The sequence below is a fragment of the Passer domesticus genome, chromosome 1 (assembly GCF_036417665.1).
Source record: "Passer domesticus isolate bPasDom1 chromosome 1, bPasDom1.hap1, whole genome shotgun sequence".
NCBI classification, from domain to species: Eukaryota; Metazoa; Chordata; class Aves; order Passeriformes; family Passeridae; genus Passer; species Passer domesticus.
The window spans coordinates 111,821,331-111,834,363 of NC_087474.1; the positions used below are offsets into that span (position 1 = coordinate 111,821,331).

The 13,033-nt window shown below is 39.3% G+C and overlaps 1 protein-coding gene and 1 long non-coding RNA gene across 14 annotated transcripts in view; one reads left to right on the forward strand and one right to left on the reverse strand.

Moving 5' to 3' along the window:
- EPB41L3 (erythrocyte membrane protein band 4.1 like 3) overlaps nt 1–3,948 on the forward strand; it is a 143,289-nt gene extending 139,341 nt beyond the window's left edge. For all 13 annotated transcript variants that reach the window (XM_064434209.1, XM_064434170.1, XM_064434268.1 and 10 more), the window contains 4 exons: nt 427–525; nt 1,180–1,260; nt 1,527–1,643; nt 2,878–3,948. In XM_064434209.1, coding sequence (XP_064290279.1) covers nt 427–525; nt 1,180–1,260; nt 1,527–1,637 — 291 coding nt within the window. In that variant the 3' untranslated portion in view covers nt 1,638–1,643; nt 2,878–3,948. The remainder of the gene's footprint in view (nt 1–426; nt 526–1,179; nt 1,261–1,526; nt 1,644–2,877) is intronic.
- Nucleotides 181–7,468, reverse strand: LOC135308806 (uncharacterized). Its single transcript, XR_010369182.1, has 3 exons — nt 7,298–7,468; nt 976–5,548; nt 181–195 (listed from the first exon to the last, which is right to left on the reverse strand). It is a non-coding gene; the product is annotated as an uncharacterized LOC135308806 (long non-coding RNA).
- Between the last annotated feature and the right edge of the window lie 5,565 nt (nt 7,469–13,033).

Below are 13,033 nucleotides of genomic sequence, written 5' to 3' on the forward strand. Positions count from 1 at the left end.
CTGTGAAAAACATTTAATTTAATGTGCCTTAAAGGAACCCATTTCTTCACCCATCTTTAAGTGTATGCTTTAGTGTGAACTTTTCAAAGTTGCTCAAGTATTTAATATTAGCATGAGGAGGATGTACGTAAGAATAACTTACCTGAGGGTCACTCTCACATCCCGGTGTAGGGCCTTTCCAGAACATTGATGAAACTGCAGATTTAAAAGTGCCATATTCTCATCTGTGCTTCCAGAGGGGAAGGACAGCCTCCAGATGCACAGAGAAATACTGACACATGGTCACCCTAATAGCAGTTTTCCCCTACCATAAGATACTCACTTTATGAAGAACTGTAGAAATAGGGAAGTTTAACAGTCCAGTTCTTGATTCCCTGTGCTCAGGATCATTTTTGTGGTGACTAGTTTTTCTCTTCTGGTTTCTAGGTGGATTGCGGTGCTGACTCTGAACCAGGTGTATTGATGAGTGCACAAACAATCACATCTGAAACCACCAGCACTACAACTACTACACATATCACCAAAGTGAGTCCTCAGAAAGCAGGGAGCTCCTTTTTCACCAGGGTGTATGCTATCTTAGCTTTGTTTCTATGATTTATTTCAGAAAGGGAGTACATTCTGATACTCTCTTGACAAAATGTTGTAAATTTACCATAAATACTTGTATTTATTCACCTGTCTTTGGCTATGCTGAGTTGATTAACTCTCTTAGTGCTGTGACTGACTGCTCTCCTACCAATATTCGTTGAGAAGAGGATTTCATCTATCTGCAATGAAGTTCCCCCATTAGTAGATGAGCATTACAAACGCCATGCCACCTGTATGCTATTCTGAAGCAAGCAGTTGGACTTGAATAGGTCTGAATATGGGGCTGTCTCTATTCCCATTCTGTTTTTCATGGGAAAAATTTGCCATTTTTGACATACAAACATCTCTCTTGATGCATGTGCAGATTAACTTGAATTATAAAATTACCTGTGTTGGAAGGACATCTGGAGGTCATTAGTCCATTCAGAGCGTTCAGGCCAACTCCAGAGCTGCTCACTTGCAGTCCAGGTTGTCCCCTCTTTGAGCTGTTACAGTCCAGTCATGAGAGGGTTCCTGCACTGATCGTTCTGGGGATGAGTAGCAGCACTCTAAAGTGAGTTACTGACATGCGTTTTTGTCCCTCTCATCTAGACTGTGAAAGGAGGCATCTCAGAGACAAGAATTGAAAAACGAATAGTCATCACAGGAGATGCAGATATTGATCATGATCAGGTAAAATATACAAACTGCTAAAAAGGATACCCTGGAGACTGAAAAAGAGAACATTTCTAAACATTGCTTTGACAGATATTACCCATACTGCCATATCTTATATTAAACTGGAATAGTAGTTAAATCAGTGATGGTATATTTCATATTTTAATCATTTTCCTCATTTGTAAATTGTGTAATATGTCATGAATCTCTCCACCTTGCTATTGATCATGCATGTTCCACCTCCTTTTTGTTTTTGCCCTTCTGTGGTTTCCTTGGGATAGGCGCTGGCTCAGGCAATTAAAGAAGCCAAAGAGCAGCACCCTGACATGTCAGTGACCAAAGTAGTGGTTCATAAAGAGACAGAAATCACACCAGAAGATGGGGAGGATTGACCACAGGTAAGAGGACCAGATGATTTTCCTAGGCATTTACTGGGCTGGCATGTTGCAGATGTTGTTTTCCTACCATACTTCACCTTTAACTCTTCGCTTTCTCTCACTGGCATTTTCAAGTTTCTGGTTATCAGTTCTGATATTTGAAAGTAAACCACATTCAGCTCTAGACATCTGCTTTCATTAAACAGTGCCAGCTGGAGAAAGAGAAACTACTCATTTGCTTTTGTTGGCTCTCTGAAAAGTCCTCATTGTCCATGCTTTGTTACAGTCTAATTTCCTACTTCTGAAGTCATAAAAAATCTGTTGTCTGCTTTTGTGCCATTTAAGAGCAAAAAAAAATTTGTTCTTGAAGGTGTGCATTTTTGTTTAAAAATGCCAAGGGAAAAAACCTACAGCTGCTTTTTAAATGTCTTGTGCAGATATGTTAAAAGTTATGCTTCAATTCCCGACTTGCAAAGATATGGTCCAACTTGCTTTTAAATGCAGTGACTTAGTTTGTCGGTATTTGGGTGTCTTGGCTTTCTTGTACTTGAAAGAACATTTAATGTTTTAAAGCAGCATTGTTTATCAGGATGAGATGATAATGCAGCTTTCCTTGCGTCCAGCTTTTTCTCAGCAAAGGCATGCTCTCCAATAGTGGCTGGCTAAACAGACGTCTCAATATTCCTATATTTATTCTGTGTGCAGAAACATGTCATGCATACTAACCTGCTATGCAAAAGCTCTTAATGCCAGCACCATTGCACAAATTGCTTTGAATGCTGTATGGAGAAGGGGAAGAAAAAGCTGCTTGTCAGATTTGTTGAATCGATAGCAGCATTTTATTCTTAAAACAATATGTATTCTCTAGCACTTGGTGTAAGTAACAGAGTATAATGCACAGCACCTTTTGAAGCTCTTTGGCTTTCCTGCTTTTGGATATACAGACCCTAAAGAAAACTGAATTTCAGTGTCAGTTATTTATTTGGAAGATGGAACCAGTCACTAAGGAGTGAGTAGCTGTGATTCTTGTGGTATTCTGCTAATTGTGTCAGAGACAGCTCAATGTGGCTTGCTTAAAAGTCTATTGATGTCGCTAATTCTTTCCATTGGCGTCAGTGGACTTTGGATTTGGTCCAAGTTGCTTGTAGTGGGATATGCCATTTTCTAACAGCTTTTCTTGTATGAACAAATTGACAAATCTCTTTTGCAAGAGAGTAGTTGTTTTGAATAATTAACTCAGTTCTCTTTTCTGCAGGAATAACCTAGAATGCATATGAATCCAGACATGCATACCAGTAGGAATACGAGAACCTATACGGAGTCTCAGTTCCAACCTGACTGACTTGTATCTGTCTATGGAAAATTTCAGTACAGAAGAATTGATCTTGACCGTTAATAAAGAAACTGGCAGAGATACCTTCCCATAGAAAGCAATCTGAATCAGCAGCAGTTAAACAATATTGCATGAAGCAACAAAAAAATTACAGAAAAGCAGCATTTTTAATTTTCTTAAAATGTCTAAGTTTTCAGCTTTACCTGCACGTTCATAAACAATATAAAGAGTGATCTCATGTAACACATAAACAGTTCATGCCTTTCACAATTTCTGAAAGTCTAAACAAATTAAAATTTGTTAGGTGGCAAGCCTTTTGTTTACGGATACTGTAAATGAAGATTACCCCGAAAATGCTAGAAGCTGTATAGGTACTGTGTATAATGTTTTACCACACATTAGATGTGCCAATAACACAGTTTATTCAGTAAACAACTTGAATCTTATATTTGTTTCATCTGGTTTTATTACTGCCCCATAAACAATGATGAATCTTTACTCTTATCAAAACATATAAATGCTTACAAAGTGTGCTTTGTATACCTGACTGAATACCTTATGAGGTAGCAATGATTTTAGTATATTAACTTTAATGATTTTTGTCAGCATTGTTCAGAGTCAGCTTCCAGTCACCCTTCACAGATCCTAACCTTGTAAATTATATGTAGTTATTTTGGAGAAAAAAAAAAATCTGTATTTTACTTAGTTTGCAGCTTTAGAAAATTATTAATCTGAAATAACCGTGATGGTTTTCTATTGATTTCCCTTTTGTTCTCAGAGAAAAAAAAAAATCTGTTTGAGAATCTGGTCAGCATTTACTATCTAGTTCTGAGTCAAGCCTTAACCTGTACAGAACGTCCACTGAAAACTCGCTAGTGTCCAGCTCTAATACCCACGGAAGGAATAGTGTCCATTACACTGTCAGCTGCATCACAACACATGGTGAATGTATGTTTCTGCATAGTGAAATAAAAGTGGTAAATGCATCTGAAATCGTATTGTTCTGTGTCTAAAAGCACCTAGTGGTCCTTAGTATTCAAAACATCAAAATGTTATGTTTGTAAAACACCATAGGTTTCACTCAAGTGCACAGTAGATGTGTTTTGTCTTCAGTGGCTGACACTGCACTGTGCAGACAGTGGGAGTTAGTGGAGAATCCAAAGGGATGACAGTGTTCACCTTTGGGCATATGATGTTTGCAAAGGAAAAGGACTGTTTGGTTCCTTCTGTTTTCTCTGGTTGTGTAACATTTCACCAAAGCTAAATGAAGAATTTTGTTGTTGCTTAGAAAGTAAAGGCCAGTAGCGCTTGATCCAGATCCACTCTCTTTTTGTATTTTGGCTCTGAAACATGGATAAAATTCTCTTTACAGCAGTATTACTTATTGGTTTCCTTTTTTTTTTTTTTTTGCTCCTTTGCTGCATCTCACTGACACTCCCCTGCTAGTTTAAGAGAAATTTGTAAGGATTAGTTCACCCTTTAGTCTGTATTTCCTTGCAGGATTGAAAGGCAGTGGGTACAAGCAGACTTTTCAGGACATAAAGGGCCAAATTTGCCCTTCGTTGTTTACACGGGGCTCCCTCCCACTGAAGTCAATGGATTTGCCTTCAGTGGAGAGCAGGATTTGACCCAGTGACTTGTTAATAAATGTTTATTTTCATAATTTAGAAAGGAAAATAGTATATATAGAGAGAATAACCTGTAGATAATAATTAAAAGTAATATCACAAGACTTTTAAACCTTTGCCCTTAGTCTCCAAAACATCTTCCTTCCACCAGCCATTCTTCATGCCTTTAAATCTGGAGTGCTAACGATGTAACCCCTCCCTGCCCCGCCGTCATTGTTACCTCTCACCTAATGACCGACACAAAGCTGATGGTCTGTTGTGATCTTTGATGGCCCTCTTCTCCTCTCCTTCCTCCTCCTCCTCCTCCTAGCCCAAGACCATCTCTGCTCTCATCCCCCTGAGTGACAGTAGACTCAGCTCTCTGATGCTGCTGGTGCCCAGTGGCGGTCAGGGGTGGAAGAGATCCTCACCTGGTGGCACACCAGGTCCCCGCTAGTGCATCAGGAGTTTAAAAATAGACTCTGAAGCCATATTGATCCTCCTTTAGGTGCCCCTCATGTTGTCAGCTAAGGAACAGCATTGCATTACCTCAGAGAGACACGAGGCGATCGCACAGCCTTCTCTCCAGAGTTAGCATTATATTTTAGCATGGCTTGAGGAGATTGTACTCTGGTGATCCTGCACAGTATGTACGCTGTCTAAAGATATATTGCATTGTAGGAAGTTAGTCTCCTTGGAAAGGACACTCACCACTAAGATATCGCCTAAGCGCATATAAACTATGAGGAGATGAGAGTGGACAGGCAAGGACATCTCAGTGCCACTGTTGGTAGTAGACCCTTGTTTGGGGGATGGTTCCTGGAAGTTATAGCTTTGGTTTTTGTTGGAAACTGTTTCTTGGGTTGTCTGCCTAATGCTGTGCCACATGAAATAAAGAGCACCTGCCTGTTTCTACCAACCAGCTTTTGTCTCCGTCTCTTCTCATTTATTGTTGGTCTTTGTCTGGCTTCTCAACATAAACCAACCTGGAAAACAAACCATCAGTGTGTTACTTGTGGGCAGCATTGCCAACACAGACACTAGCATGGGAGGCAGCCTTAGTTGCTACAACTGGAATCCCAGCTTCAATCCTGAGAAAACTGACTGCTGTGAGCCATTATGGTAAGGGCTTTGCACACCAGGCAAGAATGGGCATGGCCAGTGATCACAGCAATAGTGACCATTACACATACAGAAAGAGTGGATACATCACACTGACATGTTTTAAAGCTGTTTGGAATTCCTTAATATTTATGCCCCTGAAATTTTTTTAAGGCTGTCTCATCACAAATGGCAAGTAATGGTGTTTCTGTGCTCAAGCAAATATAAAAAACACTTAATGAGCTTCTAAATTCATATACTAGATCAAAGCAAGGGTTTAACAGCTTAGCCTTATTTCTTCCCAGAGCAGATTTAGGCAGCTGGTGAGATGATGTGCTTCATCTGTACAACAATTTGTATCTGCAAAAATGATAGCCCCTGATAAATAGTTCTTCATGGCATATAAATTGGACATTGAGTCCAGGCTTCAGTTTGGCAATCACACTGGCAAGTCTTACTGCAGGTTTCTTTCCTTATACCAGAACAGTTCTGTCAGTTCAGATCAGAAAACCCGTTTACAAGCTTCACCTTTACATGTTCACAGGAATTAAAGACAAGATAAAGAAATACATCCCCCTTTTTTATACCAGAGCAATAATGGTCAAGATTCTTTAGAACTAGGAATCAAATAATTATTTTAATGATGTTTCCTGGTTATTAAATGCTGAGATCTCCTGCAGTTCTATATAGATCCCAAGGTACAGTGGTGGTTTGATGGACTATGGCTGGACAAGTGGATTGCTTTAAGAAACACTAACTCAATTTCTTATGTTATTTTTAAAGAAAGAAAAATGAGGACTTTTCTTAAATCTATAGATTCCAAAGGCTATATCAATCCTACACTGCCAATAGTGGGTTTCTGTGTCTTTTGTCACTAATGTTATGCCACATCAACAAAGTCTGCCTGTGGTTGCTCCAGTGCCACATCAGCAAAGTCTGCCTGTGGTTGCTCCAGTGACTCAGAGCAACACAAAATACCAGCCTTGCTAATTAAAACTCGATCATACTTAAAATGACTGTTATTATTTATGCATCTTGTAGTTCCATCTCAGGATGGATTTACATATAGATAAACAATGGGGCATCTTGTTAGTTTTTCTATAAAAATATTTTCCATAAGTTTCTGTATTCACTAATTGTAACCAGATTATTCCATTACCTTGGAATAATGTTAGCCCTGGTTCAGACTGTACATTAGTATGGTTTTTGCCTTTTGTTTCCACCTCCACCCTTTTTTCTGACTCCTATTCAACATCCACCTTGCTCCTCAGCTGAAACTAATGGTTCCTGTAAGGGGTCCTGGAGCAGACTTTCAAAAATCCTTGTTTAAAGAGAAACCAATGTGCTCAAATTACACAAAAAAAAAAAGTCAACTTCCATTATCTAATGTTCCCAAATTCAGCTATAACCTCCATAAATCAGTGACCTCACCCTTGTAGCTGAAATGATCATCATTCACTGTAAGTAGAATTAATGGCCTGTCTTCGAGCATGACTACAGTGACATAAAAGGGAAAAGAAAAATGAGAAAGAGTTCTGACACTGGAAATTGTTTTCATTTTTAAATACATTAGATTTTTTATTTCTACAGTCTACCAGCTCTACTTTCTCCAGTACAAAACTTAAATTACAAACCTTTTATTCTTGGGTGGGGTGAGTTGGGTTGTTTTTTTTGGGTTTTTTTTGTCCAGAGTTGGCTAGGAATTTCTTTTCCATTTTCTAGAAGTATCTTTGCTGTCTGCTGTGGTGAGGCGTACCATGACTCTTAACTTCTGTGTGTAATCAAAGCTTGGGCAATGTCAACTAATAGGAGCTGCAAAAGAGCAGATGCCAGAACGTGCGCAGGTTTTGAGCTGCCTGAATCACAACCCAAAAGGTGTGTTTCCACACGAGCCTTGCCTTACAGTGCACATGTAAAGTACTGGCCTTGTGTTATTTGGTGCATAATCCTGGGTAGCTATAGTGTAAAAGATACAAGATTAGACAAAGCACATTAAAGGGATCAGGGAAGGGTGTATCATAAATTGTACAAAAATGCAAAGAAACAAGTTAAAGCAATATATCTGAGTATACAAAGCAAATAATTAAGATCTTTCAAAGCCTTTTCTAGTAGGAAAAGTCCAGCTAATATGATCACCCTTAAATCAAGGGTGTTTCTAGCCCAGATGTCCTTTCTCAGTGGATTGTGGGGGCTGTTTCTCAGACGTACTGGTTTTCTGGACAAACAGTTGATGCATTCAGCATATAAAAGTTTCTAAAGGCATTTATATTCCTGTAGTCCAATCTCCAATCAATATACAACTTGTATAGATGTGAATCATTTTGTATAGTCACAGAGGTGGTGACAATTTAACCACTCATCTTTAGAGCTCCTAAATCCTAAGCTACCAGACTAACATACACACGCATTTCCACTGAATATTATTTGTTCTAAGAGTATTTTGATGAAATCATCCTTGAATATCCATTAAACAATATATTTTTGTTTTGGTTTGTTTCTTTCCATTCAAAATGCCATGTGGTGATTGACATGTAACAAGATTTTTTTCCTGCAATCAGATGAGATGTCAGTACAGGTATTTTTTGACATATCATTCTATAAAAAGGAACAACACAAAAACACTGCAACATGTGGCCTGATATCATAGAAACAAATGACTGAATTGAATACCTGTGTGATATGGTTCTTGTAATGGGGACACATCTGCTTACTCTGGGAAGACAGCCTGTAATAGTTATCCCACCACCTCCCAGTTATTTTAAACTCTTTTTGTCCCTTGTTGATTGATTTCATATTCTCCAACTTAATCCACCTGTGTTTGATCTGTCAGGCTTCTCTCTGCATCTTTTCTTCTTCCAACTTTTCTCCCAGCTTTTAAGCAAACTGCATCTGATGCTTCTCTTTCTATTAATTTTGCTGTTGCTTCTTACACCTATCAACCTTCTTTAAAGTCTTACTAATTCTCTGTCCTGCAGTCTTCCCAACTCATCCATGACCACTTCAACTCCTACAGCAATGATATATCCAATCCTTAAGTGCATATTTCTTTGCTTTCATATCTCTCCACAAATTTCAGTCTTGACTCATTCTTCTCATCACTGGTGTCTCTCCCATGAGTGATTTTATCAAGCAGCACTCTCTGATATTTTTTTATAGCCGCTTTCTCCCTCTTCAACCTTCATCTGATCTCTTTCAACATTTTCTCATTTTCCCTCACATTGACACTTGGACCTTTCATGTTTTCTGGTCCATTAGCTTTGATAAGTTGTCATCTGCTTTCAGACCTTTCAAACCCCATTCCTACTTCCTCTGCTCCTCTTTCTGACCTGTCACTGAAAAGCATGCATGATGGAAATGCTGTAGATAGTTTGCCTTCAGTACAATAAACACTCTTTTCTCTAACAATATTAAAATATACTCTTGTTTTTAAATAAATCCTACCCCCCAAGAAGAAAATCTATGTGCTGTCTGTTGCTTCTACTTCTTTCTGCATGGGCATACCTGCCCATACCTTCCAAGGAGAGCATAATTAATACACATAATTAACAAGCAGAATGACTATTACCAGTCTATCTACTTCCTCTTCATTCTCAACTTGCACTTTTCACAGCCATAGAAGCATTTTGTCTATTTCAGCTCCTGACAGCCTCAACACATCCTCATAATCACATCCCAAGGGATCTTTCCCAAGGGATCTTTCTCCTTACAGTATCAATTTTATTTCCTAAATTTTTACTTCCTCTCATGGTAAAAATATCTGCTCTGGTCCCCCCAAGTCTCAGTTTCACATCTAGGATCATGTTGTCATCATTATCTAGAGCTGCTCTCTCCCACTCTGGAGGCCAGCCTGTTTTCCCTCACAAGATATAGCACAGCAGCTCTTCTCCAGGCTCAGGCTCAGGACCAGTACTTTTCTGTCGTCCCCTATAACTTTCCCTCTCTGTAGACACATTCCACACTTTTCTGTCTCAATCCTATCCTCCTTTCTGTGCTCACTTAAGTCTTTCTGACTCTATCCAATCTTTAAGTAAAGGCCTGCCTTGTTTCACTCCACTTTTCTGCTGAAATCTTTGGATGTCATGGCATGCATCCAGTCTTCCTTTACACTGCCTTGCTGTGATCTTGCCCAGGAATGTGGATTCAGCCAGCCCATATTTCTGTCTAACTTATTGAAAGGGTTAGTATTGCTTCTCTTCAAGCAACTTGTGTATATTTACAGCTGCAGCACTGTTTAGTAGAAACAGTTCTGTCACGGGTGTTACCACATTAGAACTTCTTTGTGAAGGCAAAATAGACATACCCCCAGGAAATGTGATATTTGTTAGTGTATGAGAATAAAGAGGTAACATCATTGCTATGTTGATAAATAAACTGTTCTGGAATAAACCACTGGTTTTGTTTCCACTGATAAAAATGCCCATCACCAAATGGGCATCTTCACTGGGGCCCAGCATTGTAGTCTCTGAAATGGAGCTGAATTCTACCTGATCTGCTCAGAGCAAGGGCTGAGGAATGGGACTGTTTCCTCCCATTCTGGTACACACGACCCTTACATAAACCTTAGGAATACAGTGGAATGTTCTGATCCACGCAAGCCAGGCTGCTGTGACATAGGCCGAAGGCTGAGCAAGTCAGGTATCAGCTCACTGGTTATATGCATTGGCATATTTGTACTGAAATAGTGCATCAACACCATTTATTCAGTCATGCTACTAAGCTCTCCTTCAGTGCATTTAATGCTGCAGGAGGAAGATGGCATAGCAGAAGAGAGGCAGGCAATGCACAGCCTCTGCCATAGCCTTGTGGGTGACAAAAACCTTGGCTGGCACCCTGCACGTCCCATCTGTGTTGTGAGCTACATCAATCACCCCAGCAATTAAAGCTAATGGATGTTGCAACAACAGTAGGCCCAACTAGCTACCTACCCAAATTTTATCATTATACGTCCTTGTTTTTCCAGAAATATATGGAAAATGTGGGGAGCTGATTCCAATTCCTCCAGTGAAGCATGTTAATCTCCTATTGACAATTAACCCTGCAGTGTCAAGGAAGACACCCAGTGCTGTGGCAGGCCAAACCCCCTTGCTCTAGTGATTTGGAACAGGGTGGGGGTTTTTTTGTCAAAAGAAAACTAATTTGGCCAAAATTAAAAACCTGCCTTTCACAGTGATGTGAAAAGATCCCACCAACAGCCTTTTCAAAATTCCATTAAAAGCATCAGTATTGTTGACATGTTATGGTGGCAAAATCAATTCCTTCACTATGTATGATGGAACTTATTTTTGAGCCCGGGGAAGATGATACGACTGAAAGACAAGGTAATTGGTAATAGTTCAGGATGAAGAAAGCTGCATCTTATGCCCGAGTCTCAGTAAAAAACTTTGCTATCATGTCAAACTCTATAATGTGTCTACAGCTTTAATTTTGTACTTCTTTAAGGCAAAAAAATTGGTGGCAAAGGGGAAAAAAATCTTGTGGATACTCATAAAAGGACAATCATATGGGAGAAAGAAAATCTCCAGGTGTGTGCAAGTAAAATAAGGGAGTAGTGTTGCAGCAGATGGTGGTACAGAACAACCAATTGCTATGAGGATTTTGTAAAACTATTGGGTTTTTTTCTTTAGGAAAATTAGGTAAGGCATACAGTGCTAATGCAGAACTTCTGTAAAGGTAACACAACCTATTTGTTTAAGTGACACTTGGTAAAAAAATAAATCAGACAAAATGTACCACAGGTGTAACAAAAAGTTCAGATATGCAAGACAACATATCTCTTCTGTTAGCATGTATCCTGTAAAATGTACTCTGAGCCATAAGTTACTAGCATTGCTGTCCCCAAAAGAAGTAAAAATAGCAATGGACTAATATCCATCCACCATCTGAAACAGGCACATTTCACCTTTACATGCTATTACCTTGAAGACCTCAATGAAGAGAGATAAGAATGGAAAAGGCCATCCACATAATGCTGCTAAATTCCACAGCATGTCCTCAGGTTATGTAATACTAAACTGTATCTCTAATCATGTCTTTAGATACCAACAGCTGTGTTGTTATTTGATGATATTTTTAATGTGTGCCATGGAGAAACTAGGGAATAAAGTCTATATCCAATGCCTAAACAGTTGCTGTACTGATGGCTCAGCCATGAGCAAAAATTTCAAGGGATTTCATTATGCAGTAATATTTGCATTTGTATTTTCCCCTTCATAAACAGGCATGAAACTACAAATTGTATGAATAAGATTGAAGTATTTCAACACTAAACCAGTAATATCTCTGTACCTACATGAAATTATGCAAAGCAGCTATTGCTGAGACTCCCAAGTGATCTGATTTCAGCTGTAAATAATTTGATAATGATGTTCACCTTAAATTATCTGCTTGGTCAAAGACTACTTGCATGCTCAGCTACTGTGGCAAATAGATTTGTTACAAGTCAATTAGTAAAGCTTTTGACAAAATTGATGCACACTATGTTGGCACCAACAATTAAAACTCGCCCGCCTCTTGCACTATTTTTCTGCTAGAGAGAGAAATAATGATCTTTTGAGACAACAGTAGTATCTAAGGCCTGCTAATATAGATGCTTCTGCATCCATTTTTTTCCCAGAGGAGAAAAAAATAAATGAAGACAGCAGAATTTCCCTCTTGATTCTCTTGGGAATACACTGATGGATAGAAGACATAATCCCATGCAGACTTTGCTTCTGACAGAGCAAGCCATTGTACTCAGAAGATGCAGTACTTGAGAGCACTGGATCTGATGGTGTCTTTTGGATCTGGTGGTGCTTTTTCTAGCAGGTTTCCAGCCATCTCCTGGCCAGCTTTTCCTGCCCCATTACGCTGTAACTAATCTAGAACTGCACAGGGGAGAAACCTGCCTCTCCTGGTTCTTTTTCTGCTTCCTATATCCCTCCCAGATGTTCTGCAGAGTTTCTCACTGCTATGCATTATGGACCCCTTAGCTCTCATCCTTCTCCTAACAAAGCTTTCAGCTTCATCTTGGTCATTTTCTCTGGGATGAAATCACAGCCACACTTCCTGCTGAGCTTTACTGTCATCTTCCTGGTACAAAAAACAACTACACAAGTCACAAGACCTGAAGATCTGACCTTACCAAGTCTTTTGTATTCCACCTACAAATACAATATCCCTACTACCTTGATGACAGAAATTTTCATAGGCATCCATACCCATGTAAGGTGGCAGAGAAACTTCCCTCATGACAACTCAGTTGTCAGCCAGTATCTGTGGCCTGCTCAGAGCCTGCTATGATAGCAGTCAGGGCTAGATATCAACACCCATTGACTGGGTCCCAGTCCCTTTTCTGGATATGACTGAATATTAATCTTTCTGTTAGCAGAACA